Consider the following 14,686-nt stretch of genomic DNA (forward strand, 5'->3'; position numbering starts at 1 on the left):
ACCTGAGATGCATTGAAGCATGATGGGAAATGATAATAAACAATCCAGACATCTGGCTCTCTGGAAGCTGTTACCCTGTCAATTACAGCCTACTAAAAGCTATTTCTCTTTGAAAGTGAATAAAAGTCTTGCAGATCAAAGATACTGAGGAGGATTAAAGCTGTGTGATGTGTTTTGACTTGATATCAGCTATTGCTTCCTATACCTCTATCTGAGACAGCAGGTGTAAGAGACGGGTGACTAAAAAAGCAGTGATTTTTTACCAGATTGCTCTGAAGCATCCAGGCAGGGGTGACTGATGGGGGGTGGGTCTCTTTATGGGGGATTCTATGATATGTGGTAGGGGAGGGGGTCTCTCTGATACAGACAGGGGGTTCTCTGAAATAGGAGTGTGTCTATTGGGAGGCATCTATGCTGGGGGGCAGATCACCCCCATGCATGCATGCTGGGGGGTGGTGACATTGTAATTCCTGTGGGTGGGGGAAGAGTATGTCCATACTTGTCAGTGCGAGGGTGGGGAGAGGGAAGGATGCTCGAGATGTCTGCTGGGAGGGCAGGATTTACAACGTGGGGGGATGAGTCACCCGGCTGCCTGCTCAAAATGCCTGACTGTAGGATTCAGAACAGAATCCCTTGTGCTCTCCGCCATACATAAATTTGACTGGCAAGGAAGAGGAAATCGCTGCTTCTGAATACCGCTCCCAGCACCAGCGCAAATCAGAAGCAATTTAGTTCCGAAGAGAACAAAGGGCTGGATTCTCCGATTATGAGGAAGTGTCTAGTTTTACAATGAAAAAGTCGGCGCTGCCCCCGCACCGATGCTCAGCCCAGTGGGGGGCTAGCAGTCACACCAGGTAAACCCCCTGGCATTCCCAACATAAATGGCCGGAGAATTGCGAGTCCGTGGCTGCGCATGTGCACGGCGATGACTTGCAGCGGTCGCGCTGTACAACATGGCGCTGGCCGCGCGTGGACCCGGTCTGCCAAATAGTGTCACCCTGGACACCCCCTCGCCATCCACTGGACACCCTCCACCAGTCCTCCCAGCCGTCTCCGAAGCCCATCCTGCCAGCAGCATGGCAGCCGCTCGATTGTGGCGGCGCTATACACATTCCGCACCCGCCTCGCCGGGTTTACGAAAACTCAGACCACACGTGACCCGCACGGTCAGGAACTCGGCCCATCGGGGGTGGAGTATTGGGGGCGGGCCTCAAAGCGACGCGCAGACGCCGTAGCAACGGCATGCGGTGCGCACCTCAATGATGCCGATTTGGAGTGGGCGGAGCATCCGAAAAACAGCGCTGGCCCTGATTAGGTCGCAAACGGGGATTCTCCGCCCGATCACCAAATGGGCAATGGAGAATCCCGCCCACAGTCTCCCAAATGGAGAGTCCAACCCAAAGAGAGGAAAAGAAAGTTGGGATTGAGAACGAAAGATAAAAAAGGAAAGAAAATAAATAAAACTATCAACAATAATGAAGGAATGAGCTTTTACGCTTATAAAAGTAAAATTTTAAGACTTGCAGAGGTTTTTCAGCAAGACTTAAAATGCAACCTTTATTTTTTTCTGATGTATTTAATAGGTAACAAATAAGAAAGTACCACAACTTTGTACCCTTTCTGTATTGAAAGATCAAGTTTATTAGCAAGGTTCCAGTGTAACAAAGCTTCAGGAAGAGCAGAGAAAATCAGTCAGAAAGTTCCAGGTTTAACCATGCATAATCTGTGTACCCGAACAGGTGCCGGAATGTGGCGACCAGGGGTTTTTCACAGTAACTTATTTGCAGTGTTAATGTAAGCCTACTTGTGACAATAAAAAGATTATTATTAGATGTACACCAGAATTTTCTCTCTAATTTATTCCCTGCTGGACACATGACTATTGTGATCATAAAATCCTATATCTGATTCTCTCTCCCCCATTGTCATATCAAACCTGAAAATTTGCCATGGCCTATCTGAATAAACAAACCAGAAAGGTGAGGCCCCCAGGAATTAACATTGGGAATGTTTTTTCTGTTCATACTTCGAAGTGAAGCTGACCAAGTTCATCAACTGGGGAATTTGGTAGGATTCCAGTGGGTATGTAAGTGACTTCTAAGGCTGATCTGGATGGTTCTGCTGAAAATAGGACAAGATACTGCAAACAGTTGAATTTTGGGTGAGTTGCTTGCTTGGAATTTCCTCTCTGCCCCTTGCACTTGATATGAAAGGAAGCTGCACTCTTTTTTTATTTGGTTGTGTCAGGTGCAGCGATCCTGGGTGAGCTTCTCCCAGGACTTGAACCCAGCATCAAAATCTAACCCCTAAATAAAGCCTTCACATGGTCCTTGTTGCATTTCCTATGACTTCCATGACAGCACAGCCCAGACTCAAACTTTCCAAGGAAGATTTGCTTAGGTAAGCGAGTGATTCCAGCCCACCTCAGTATGGTGTGGATGCTTGACATACCAGCTCAGGTGAGCTGGCCAACATCTGGTATTTTGTCCTGCCATTGGATCTTCTGAAGCTTTTGAAAGCAAGTCAAGGATTCATAGTTCAGCTTCTCAGCATGATGCTGGAGTCCAAGTCTCACATTCATAGAGGGGAGAGGGCAGGCTCTGTGGACTTTCAGTTTGGTGGAAAGACTTCTTTTAATTCCCAGATTGATGTTCAAAGTCTGCTGAAGGATACACTTGCTTTGGCAGTTCTTACATGTGTCTCACTATCAATATAGATAGCTCGAGAGAATGTTAACTGGCCTGGTCACTGTACTCAAGATAAGGCTTTCCTGATGCAGGCTGATTCATTACTTAAATTTTATTCGTGCTGATCATAAGGTTGAAATTGTCACATGCATTGGAGAGCAAGTCCATACTATATTGCATGTCCAGCTATCAACCAACGTCATTGGCACAGACAGGAAATCATGAAATATATGCTTGGAGACCTTGGTCTTTGCCTGAAGTCATTGCAGATCGGGCAGCCTCCCATCCATACGATATCTGATTTAACGCAAGGAACACCATCATGGATGGCATCAAAGAATATGGCAGAGAAAAACATGCTGAAGAGGGTTGGTGCTAGCACACTGCTCCACTTAACTCCATTACTGGCTAGGAATAGTCAGATGACTCGCCATCATCCAGGATTCGCACACGACCATGCTGTAACGGAACTGTCGAACCATTATGGTGAATTTCTCATGGCAGCCAAATTTCTCTGTTACATTCCAAAGGCATTGTCCCAAGTTTGACAAGTTCCTTCTCACTTGTACAGGTGGACAATGGAAGCTTCAAACAGAGTACTGGCAGAACAGAAAAGTCACATTCTAAAAATCCAAGAGATCAATTTCTGCAGTTGAAAGCAATTCAAAAAGCAAGTCATTAAGCCAGGAAAGGGAAGGTCACATGGTTTACTATCCCCACCCATCTTTCTAAAGAGGAAAGCAATAGAACTAACTAACTGGAATTTCCTTTGATTGTTGCTTTCTATTTGCAATTCTGTTTTGAAATAAAGCAAAATAATGACTATATGTAGACTTGTCTTAGATATTCCCCAGTCTGTCCTTGAAAGGATTAGGGAAGCACATGCTATGACACATGCAAAAGACGTGATATGCAGTTGAGTTCACAAGATTCTAATCAGTTTTACCCCAGATCACATTATCATATCATTAGTTATTGGATAATGTCTACATGATAGAATGGTGGAGCAGACACGATGGGCCGAATGGTCTAATTCTGCTCCTATATGAATGAAATGAATATATCTTATGAACCCTTCAATACAAGGTGTTCAGACTGCGTATATAGAATTTACAACACAGAAACACTTGGCTCAATGGGCCCATGTCACTGTTTATGATCCACAAGAGCAAACTCCCACTCTACTTCCCCTCACCTTATCAGTATATATTTCCAGCCCTTTTTAACTCACATACGTATCTTCTTTCCCCTTAATTACATCTATCCTCTTCACCTCCACTACTCCATCTCGTAGCAAGCTCCACATTCAAGCTACTCTGTGCAAAGGAGTTTCCCCTGATTTTCTTTAATAAGATTTATTAGTGGCTGTCATATACTTATGATCCCTAGTTTTGGACACCACAAGTAGAAACATCTATCTGTCTCGTCCATCAAACTTCTTCATAGTGAAAGGAGGTTTTTGAGTTGAAGGGAAGGATAGAACCAAAATGTTTCAAGGCTTTGTCACCAATGAGAGAGGAAACTAACATTGAAACAAGGGAGGGCACAGGTTGAGACAGAGATAGAGCTAACAAAATTAATATAAACACGAGGCAAAAGGTAGAATAGAGCAATATGAAAGCATAATGCAACAAATTAATTTAAGAATGTGAGGTGAGCGGTAAAATAGAAAGGTGTCAAAATGTAATGTCAATTTTATGAATGTAAAGGTCATTTGGGAGGCTCCAGACAGTCTGACTGAAGTGTTTTCTGCTGCTGGGAAGATTCCTGTACATTACAAATCACTGTCTTTGTTTCTTTGTACTTTTTAAAAATAAACATGTGCAGGAATTTGAGAATTAACCTTCATATGTGCTGAGCAACAAAAGCGGACCGGATGTTATTTCAGATTGTTCTTATGGGGTATTTCATACATAAAATTTGTACATCATTATGGCTCCTGAATAAAAAACAAATTTACTTGTGTATCACACAGATGCAAAGATATTGTCTCCAGCTCATTCTACCTGTGAGTGGCAATATGAGACTTGCACCAGCCCCTGCACCAGAACCTGCAGAGATCCCACAGGCAAGATTTGTCAAACTCTACCAAGGTACACACGCACAAACAAAATATGTTAAAGGAATGTAAACCTCTGCAACCCTCTTTTAAGCTGATGAATGGATTTGAAATATTTCAGTAAGAATAATAAAACGCTTTAGAGAATGGAAGAATTTTTTTTTATTTCCCTGAAAAAAAATGTATCTTATGATTCAGAACGAAGTGTACTTTGGCAAAGGCTCTCATAGTGTGTTGTGCCATGGACTTATAGTGTGTTCAATAGCCACTGCGCAGTAGTACCCTGAGAAACGCACTTCCATCAAGGCAAATCGAAGTGAGAAATTTCCCACTGGTGAGAGAGGAACTATCAAGGGGCAATTCACACATCTAGTATCTGGTTTGATGCACCAGGAGAGCATTGCCCAAGGATTAGCCTGAAGATTAGTGCTTAGAAAATGAAAATAAATTTGAAAAAATGTTAGTCATGTGAGTTTTGCACAATAGCATGGACCTGACTACTCAGATCAGAAAATGGAGTCAATTGCAAACACATTCTCGGCCTGAAAAGACATATCAGTTTGTCACAACTGCATGTTGCAGATTTAAAAGAAAAACGATTATTCACACAAGAATGAGAATGTAGAACCGGAGAGATCAAATATCCAACAGTGCAGGCCTTTTCATATTGAACAAAACCCTGCTTTACAGATGCAAGATAAGTTTGAAATGGTCACAACAGATTTGCAATCCACACAAAAACATATGTGAAATAAAATTCCTGTCACATTCATGTTTTCTAGCTTCACTGAGTAAATTAATTCCGTTATAAACATTATTGATCAGCATTTTTTCATCTTTATAATGCAAAACCATATTATGTGGAAATGCAGTGAAACAGCAGTACAACCAGGAGTTGGTGGCGAATGGGCCGCTAAATAATTTATATTCACATGCAATGTTATTGGAACATTAACGCACAAAGTATCTAATTTTGTTTTTAAAATGGGGTGACATTGCACCATGTGATATTACACACACATGGATAAAATTCCACTGGCTGTTTTAGAAAATATCCACAAATGCTCATTCTTTTGGGACAAACCTGCAAATTTTAAATTATGAATGGTCATGAAGGTATTAAACAGACAATTATTAGTTCATTTTAGTCATTACAAAATGTTTTTGTGCTTTTTTCCTTAATTTTATGTTGGAAATTAGAAATATTACTTCCTGAGAAAACAATGATAGACTAATTTTCTTTCAAGAATACATTTGGTATGATCATGTTGGTTTATCAACTATATGACGGTCAAGTGTTTATATCTTCTCCATTTTCAATACTAAAATTGATTGTAAAAAAATGTGACTGAAATTCCTGATGCATAAAGCAAAACCTTGTAGGCAGAATGCATACATAATGTACAATATATTCAATGTAAAGTAGATTGTCAAAGTGAAACAGCTGATAATGCATCAGAGTTACTGGCTAGGAGATTTACCTTCCTTCCCTTTTTGAATTTTCATCTGTCATGTACTATTTGCAGCCTGCAAAGCTGGTGGACGTGTCAATGCTGCTGCTTTATGACCAGCCACTGGGAGATTTACACTCTGGATTTTCATCCCTCAATTCCACCCCCATCCTCCACCACCCCACATTGAGGCACACCCAATTCATATGGCAGTTTTGAGAATATTCATTTACAACTGAGAATAATTTAACTATATACCTCATTCTGTTGAACTTAAATCAGGCATGGCTCCTGGTGGCAGCTTCGAGGCTGCAGGTTATCCTCAAAATCTTGCTTATTAATGGACAGACTTATACAAAAAAGATGATAATGTCAAAAGAGTAAAAATTTGCTTTTGTAGTTTTTGAAACTTTGAACAGATTCAGCATTTAGCTGCAAATGAGGAATGCAAATTGCATGTTAACTGTGGAAAGTGCAAAAATTTGCTGTGAAGGTAAGTGTTCAAATCTTGGTTATAAACATTCAGTAAAATGATTAAACTTTCTGCACAAATAACTCACAGGTGAAAAATATTTTTTGTACCTAATTATGATTTCACTAATCTGAAATGCTACAGAATTATCTTCTATGCCATTACCCATCAATATCTCTGCAGATTTAAAACAATTTCAGTCTCAAATCGTGCATTTTCAGTCTAATTGTTTGGAAAAATGTTTGAGCAATTACGCAGCTCTATGAATTCACTGGAATTCACTACATTCTTTATACCACCATCATACTGTTCAGTAAACACAAAATAAAATTCACATTTTTTCCCTTTTCTTTCAAAAATATCCATCAACATTAATCTCCATGTGAGGTCTATCCTTTAAACTATCAAAAATTGATATACAAATCCTTCGGCATGCCATGTATGCATGTGCTACGTCTAAGAATTTAAGTATCAGTTCTTTTTTGGAGAGTCAGACCCATGGTCCACATACATCTGTGCACATTCACAACATTTCATCCTCATATCACTCTTTCTTTGGCTATTTTGGGCTCTCACTGAGTAATGTAAGCTTTTGACAACTGAGTGACTATTTCAGCTTTTAGTATCCCAATGTGTGCTTCTTGTTATACATCTGCAAAACTTATTCCCAATTTTTATTCCTAAATAAAGTAAGTTGGAATTAATAGAGAAATATTTTTAAACATGCAGAATTTTCAAACTGGGGATTATAGTCTTCTTAATGTCTAGTTTTCTCCTCTCTTCCCCTGAGAGTATTGACTTGTGTAGGCATTCAGTTCCCCAAGCGTCAGCAGCACCCAGGACAATTCAACGGCTGCTGATATGTTTGCATTCCTCATATGTGAGCCTATATAGCCAGTGTTGGTTGGTTAGTCGATCTCGAAGAGAGGCACAGCTGAACTCTTTCTGTCTTCACCCGATATTCACATGTGCACTTTCCGTCAGGTGTTACTGGATGCTGATCAGGAGCATGAAATTTAGTGAATTTTCTTTCCTTTTAGCTCAAGGTTGCTTGGTAAATTACACCGCTATCATAAAATCCCGACAGTGCAGAAGAAGCCCATTCGGCCCATCAAGCATGCATCGACCCTCTGAAAGAACATCCAACCTAGGCCCACACCTCCGTCCTACCCCGTAACCCCATCAAACCTTTGGACACTAAGGGACCATTTGGATGAGGTGGATTGGCCAGTTAGTGTGGCCAATCCACCTAACATCTACATCTTTGGATTGCAGGAGGAAACCGGAGCATCTGAAGGAAACCCACGTAGACCCAGGGAGAACATACAAACTCCACACAGTCAGTAAAGGTCGGAATCGAACCCTAGTCCTTGGTGTTGTGAGGCAGCAGTGATACCCACTGTGTCGTCATGCTGCTTGCACTGTTGAATTGGCTGAATGAGCATCAATAGATCAGGGATTCAACCTAGGACGTTTTACTTAACAATTAAAAAAAAAAATTGTCTTATTTTCCTTTCAAATTTAAACAGTTATACAATCATGCAAAGGATGCATGCTTATACATGGCGGGGGGGGGGGTTCTCATTTTTTTAATAAGTGGCAACTCAGGCGGGAAAAGCTAGGTGTAGCCGATCAGCTTCACTGACGGATTTTCTCACCATAGTATTCAACACATAAACCAAAACAAATCAAGGAAGTGGTCCCATGATGTCCTGATGGTGGGGCAGGCTCCAGCCAGCAATCCGGCTCTTGGCATATGAGGGCGCCCTTCTGATGTCAAAAAGATAATAATAAATTTTAAAAAACCCAACCCTGCAGAACCCCTTCTGCCCCCACAGACCCTACCCCCATTGACCCCCCTCTTTCCACAGACCCCACAACCACACACCATGGAACCACCCCACACCACAGTATACCTCCCCCATCCACAGAACCACCCCTACACCTCGGAACCCCCCCACACCATGGATCCCCCCCGACACCACGGAAACTCCCAAAAACCACAAAACTCCCCCACACCGCAGAATCCGCCCACTCCACAACAGACCGCCCCCCATCATGGATCCCCCACCACGGACATGGAACCCCGACACCACGGACATGGAACCCCGACACCTGCCCCCAGCATGGCCTGGCATGACCCTCTCCCCCCGTTAGGTCTGTACTTAGATGTATGCCCCCAGTGGGTTCTGTTCACCAGGTCCTCATTTGACAAGGCCTGTTGTAAACCCTGTCATCATACATAGATACATAGAAAATAGGAGCAGGAGGAGGCCTTTTGTCCCTTCGAGCCTGCTCCGCCATTCATCATGACCATGGTTAATCATCCAACTCAATAGCCTAAACCAGCTTTCTCCCCATAGCCTTTGATCCCATTCTCCCCAAGTGCTATATCTAGCCGCCTCTTGAATATAGCATCAATACTTCCTGTGCTAATGAATTCCATAATCTCACCACTCTTTGTGTGAAGAAATGTCTCCTTATATCTGTCAAAATGGTTTACCCTGAATCCTCAAACTGTGACCCCTGGTTCTGGACAGACCCATCATTGGTAACATCTTCCCTGCTTCGACCCTGTCTAGTCCCATTAACATTTTATAAGTCTCTATGAGATCCCCCCTCATTCTTCTGAACTCCAGCGAGAAAAATCCCAACCTAGTCCACCTCTCCTCAAAAGACAGTCCTGTCATCCCTGGAATCAGTCTGGTAAACCTTCGCTGCACTCCCTCGAGAGCAAGAACATCCTTCCTCAGAGAAGGAAACCAAAACTGCACCCAACACTCCAGCTGTGGCCTCATCAAGGCCCTGTACAATTGCAGAAACACATCCCTGCTTCTATACTCGAAACCTCTCGCAATGAAGGCCAACATACCATTAGCCTTCTTTACCGCCTGCTGCACCTGCATGCTTACCTTCAGCGACCCGCTGCACACTCCCCTCTCCCAATTTACAACCTTTCAACATGTCGTCCTGTTTTTTGCTTCCAAAATGAATAACCTCACACTCATCCAAATTATACTGCATCTGCCATTGATTTGCCCACTCGCCCAACCTGTCCAGATCATGCTGTAGAATCTCTGTATCCTCGTCACAATTCACCCTCCCACCTATGTGGTAGGTGTCATCTTGGTATCATCTGTAAACTTTGGGATGTTACATTTTGTTTGCTCATCCAAATCATTAATATATTTTGTAAATAGCTGGGGTCCTAGCACCGATCCCTGTGGTACCCCAGTAGTTACTGCCTGCCAATTTGAAAAGGACCCATTAGTCTCTACTCTTTGTTTCCTCTCTGCCAACCAGTTTTCTATCCACCTCAATACATTTCCCCCTATCCCATGCACTTTAATTTTGCACAATAATCTCTTATGCGGAACTTTGTCAAACGCCTTCTGAAAGTCCAAATATACCACATCGACTAGCTCCCCATGGTCAACTGTACTGGTTACATCTTCAAAGAATTTCAACAGGTTTGTCAAGCATGATTTTCCCTTCATAAATCCATGCTGACTCTGATTGTTCCTGCCACTGCTTTCTAAATGTTCCGCTATAAAGCCCTTGATCATGGTTTCAAGCATTTTCCCCACTACGATGTTAGGTTTACTGGTCGATAATTCCCTGCTTTCTCGCTACCTCCCTTTTTGGCACAAATCCCATTATGGCCGACACATAACACGATTTGTACTGGCGAGATCTCAGTTTGCAGTCTGCCTTGCCCCCGTCGGTGACATGATCAACCTGATTACCATGAATTTAAATAAATTCAAATGTAATTTAACAGTCTAAATTCGTAGCGTCCAGTACAATGGAATGCTTCTTTCCCACGGAGGCGTGACGTCACGCTGACGCGTCGCTCTACTGGGTTTCAAAAACAAAAAACAGTTGTGATGATGAAGCCAGGAAACCAGAGGTTTGGCAAAAGGTCATCCAGAATCAAAACATTAGCTCCCTTCTCTCTCCACAGATGCTGTCAGACCTGCTGAGATTGGCCAGTATTTTTCTGTTTCTGTTTTAGTGTTTTTCCTTCCTAATCCTGGGCTGCTCAGGCTCATTATAAATATAGAGCATGTGCTGATTTACAGAAGGTGCCTGCGGAACGATTCAGACGAAAATCCATGCATTTTATTGAATCCAACAGAAAAAGAGATGTTGGCCATGTACTGGCAGCACCATTACTGGTCTGCTGACTCAGCTTTGAGTCTCTTCCCTTCATTTGGACCCGCCATTTATTAATGCTTTGTTTCTTCATCCTTCAAAAAGCTGTGGAGGGGTTCTGCATAAAATATTTTAAAATATCTTTCAATGCTGTGTCGCACTCCCCTTTAATTAAAGAATAGTATCAGTGTACAGCACAGAGGCGGTCATAATAATAATAATCTTTATTCGTGTCACAAGTAGACTTACATTAACACTACACTGAAGTCACCTTGAAAATCCCCTCGCCGCCACACTCCGGCGCCTGCTCGGATGCACTGAGGGAGAATTCAGAATGTCCAATTCACCTACCAAACACGTCTTTCGGGACTTGCGGGAGGCCGGAGCGCCCGGAAGAAACCCACACAGATATGCCGTTCTATTCGTCCCATTGTGGCTGTGCCAGCTCCTTTGAAGAGCAATCCAGTTTATCTCATTCCCTGCAGTTTTCCCACATCTCTGCAAGTTTTCCTTCCTTCAGGTATTCATCAAATTCCCTTCTGAAGGGGCTGCACGGTGGCGTAGTGGTTAGCATTGCTGCCTCATGGCGCCGAGGTCCCAGGTTCGAATCCCGGCTCTGGATCACGGTCTGTGTGGCGTTTGCACATTCTCCCCGTGTTTGCAGTGGGTTCGCCCCCACAACCCTAAGATTTGCAGGGTAGGTGGATTGGCCACACTAAATGGTCCCTTGGAAAAAATGAATTAGGTATTCTAAATTTAGTTTTAAAAAACCCTTCTGAAGGCTGATATCCCCTCAGGTAGTGAATTCCAAATCTTAACTAGTTGTTACATATCCCTGATTCTTTTGTCAATTTCCTTAAATCTACATCCTTTGCATATTGATCTACAGAATAGATTTAAGGTGATTGGCAAAAGTACCAGAGGCAACTTGAGGAAAAACTTTCCGATTTGACTTGCACACAACTTTAGTCTCCTACCTGTGGTGCCATCCCTTGGTCCAGTGAAAATTGCACTTGAGATTCTGGTGGGTGGGATTCTCTGGCCTCCTAGCTGCATGTTTTCCGGACATGCGGTGTGTCCTTCGCTGGTGGCACAATTCTCTGTTCCTGCCGCTGTCAATGGGAATAGCCATTGAAGCTACTCCACGCTGACTGCGGGCAGGGGTGCGCTGCTGGTGGGACCAGAGTGTTCCGCCGCCAGTGACTGACCAATGTGTTTTACACCTGAAAACTCAAATATTCCACAAGGCATTAGACTAAAAGAGCTGTAGAACATCGAATTTTCACAAGTTGAGTTGCATGTTTGTACAATATTTACATTGGGAATTTCTATATCGTGGGGATTACTTTCTGAATCAACGAAGGAGGAATGAGACAGCGCTAGATTTAGTTCCAAGGAATTATGTATGGCATGTATATAATGAAAGGATTAGGGAATGCCTGGGAAACAATATATTGGATTTGCTCATTCAGTTGAAGAGTGTGGCAGGACAATTTATTTAAATTCATCCATGGGATATGAGCATTGCAGGCAAGGTCAGAATTTATTGCCCTGATATATTAGGTCCCTTGAGAATATGCTAGTGAGCTGCCTTCGGGAACTGCTTCAGCCCAGGCAGTGTTGGCACACCCAGAGTGCTGTTAAAGTGGGAGTTCCAGGATTTTGACTGGCAGTGAAAGAATGGCAATTTTGTTCCAAGTCACGATGGTGTGTGGTTTGAAGAGGAACTTGCAGTTGATGCTGTTCCCACAAATCTGCTGCCCTTGTCCTTCGAAGTGGCAGAGGTTGTGGATTTGGAAGGTGGTGGTGCAGGAACTTTGGCAAGTTGCTGTAGTGCATCTTGTAGATGGTGCACACGGCTGCCACTGTGTGCTGGTTGTGGAGTGATTGAATGTTTGAGGTGGTTGACAGAGTGCCAATCAACTGGGCGGTGTCAAACTTTTTGATTGTTGTTGGAGATGCATTCATCCAGGTAAATGGAAAGTATTCCATCACATTCCTGACTTTCACATTGTAGATGGTGGTCAGGTTTTGTGGAATCAGGAGATGAGTTCCAGCCTCTGGCCTGCTCTTGTAGCCACAATATTTATATATATGGATGGTCCAGTTCAGTTTCTGAAAGAAGGTGCCCCCCCACCCCCCCGGTTGTTGATATTGGGGAATTTAGTGATGGTAATGTCATTTAATATCAAACGGTGATGGTTTGATTCTGTTTCAAGATTGTCATTGTTTGGCTTTTGTGTGGCATGAATGTTACTTTTTACTCACCAGCCCAATCATGGATATTGCCCAAGTCTTTCTGCATTTGGATGTGGACTGCTTCAGTATCTGAAGGGTTGCAAATGGTGCTGAACATTGAGCAATCATCAGCGAACATCCCCACTTTTGACCTTATATGATGGAAGGACGGTCATTGGTGAAGCAGCTGAAGATAGTTGGGTCCAGGACATTCCCCTGAGGAACTCCTGTAGTGATGTCCTGGAACTGAGATGATTGACCTTCAACCACCACAACCATCTTCCTTTGTGCTAGGTATGACTCAAACTAATGGGGTGTTTTCCCCAATTCCCATTGACTCCAGTTTTGAGGGCTCTTCGATGCCATACTCAATCAAATGCTGCCTTGATGTCAAGGGCAGTCATTCTCATCTCACGCTAGAGTTCAGGTTCTTTGCCCATGTTTAGACCAAGGTTGTAGTGAGATCAGGAGCTGAGTGATCCTGGCAGAAGCCAAACTGAGTGTCAGTAAGCAGGTTATTGCTAAGTAAATGCCACTTGATAGCACTGTTAATGACCCCTTTCATTTAAAAAAATATATATTTTTTTATTCAATTTTAGCAAATTTTCAACAAAACATCCCCCTTACAGAAAAAAGAAAAGCATAAAACACACATCAACATCGTACACTTATATCGCGAATTCCCCCAATGTACAAACCCCCCCATGAAACAACAACACCCCCCCCCCCCCAGGTTGCTGCTGCTGACCACCGCCTAACGTTCCGCTAGAAAGTCTAGGAACGGTTGCCACCGTCTGAAGAACCCTTGCACAGACCCTCGCAAGGCAAACTTTACCCTCTCCAATTTAATGAACCCTGCTATGTTGCTGATCCAGGCTTCTACGCTTGGGGGCTTCGCATCCTTCCACTGCAGCAGAATCCTCCGCCGGGCTACCAGGGACGCAAAGGCCAGAATACCGGCCTCTTTCGCCTCCTCACGGCTCGTCCGATACCCCAAATAATGCTAACCCCAAGCTTGGCTTGACCCAGGTGTTCACCCTCTTAGACACAGTCCTCGCAAAGCCCCTCCAGAACCCATCCAGCGCCAGACACGCCCAGAAAATATGGGCGTGGTTTGCTGTGCTCCCCGAGCACCACCCAAAAAAACCTACTCAACCTCGCCCCTGTCGTATGCGCTCTGTGAAGAACCTTAAATTGTATCAGGCTGAGCCTGGCTCAAAAGGAGGAAGCATTGACCCTACCCAGGACATCAGCCCACAGACCCTCATCTATCAGCTCCTCAAGGTCCTCCTCCCATTTACCCTTTAGCTCCTCCACCGAGGTCTCCTCCTCTTCCTGCAACTCCTGATAGAACGCCGAGACCTTGCCTTCTCCAACCCACACCACGGGGGGGGCACCTGATCTTGAATCTTACATGCTGGAAGCAGCAGAAATTCCCTCACCTGCCGTCTCACGAACACCCTCACCTGCGTGTACCTGAAGGCGTTTCCGGTGGGCAGCCCAAATTTCTCCTCCACCGCCCCAAGGCTCGCAAACGTCCCATCTATAAACAGGTCCCCCATTCTTTTAATTCCTGCCCGATGCCAGCTCAGAAAACCCCCATCCATTCTCCCCGGGACAAACC

The 14,686-nt window shown here is 43.7% G+C and overlaps 1 protein-coding gene across 1 annotated transcript in view; it reads left to right on the plus strand.

Moving 5' to 3' along the window:
* otog (otogelin) overlaps nt 1–14,686 on the plus strand; it is a 431,253-nt gene that overhangs the window by 258,303 nt on the left and 158,264 nt on the right. Inside the window, exons 36-37 of the mRNA XM_072517704.1 lie at nt 4,663–4,803; nt 10,685–10,826. Of these exons, the coding sequence (XP_072373805.1) occupies nt 4,663–4,803; nt 10,685–10,826 (283 nt within the window). The remainder of the gene's footprint in view (nt 1–4,662; nt 4,804–10,684; nt 10,827–14,686) is intronic.

This window comes from Scyliorhinus torazame, chromosome 10, assembly GCF_047496885.1.
Source record: "Scyliorhinus torazame isolate Kashiwa2021f chromosome 10, sScyTor2.1, whole genome shotgun sequence".
Lineage (NCBI taxonomy): Eukaryota > Metazoa > Chordata > Chondrichthyes > Carcharhiniformes > Scyliorhinidae > Scyliorhinus > Scyliorhinus torazame.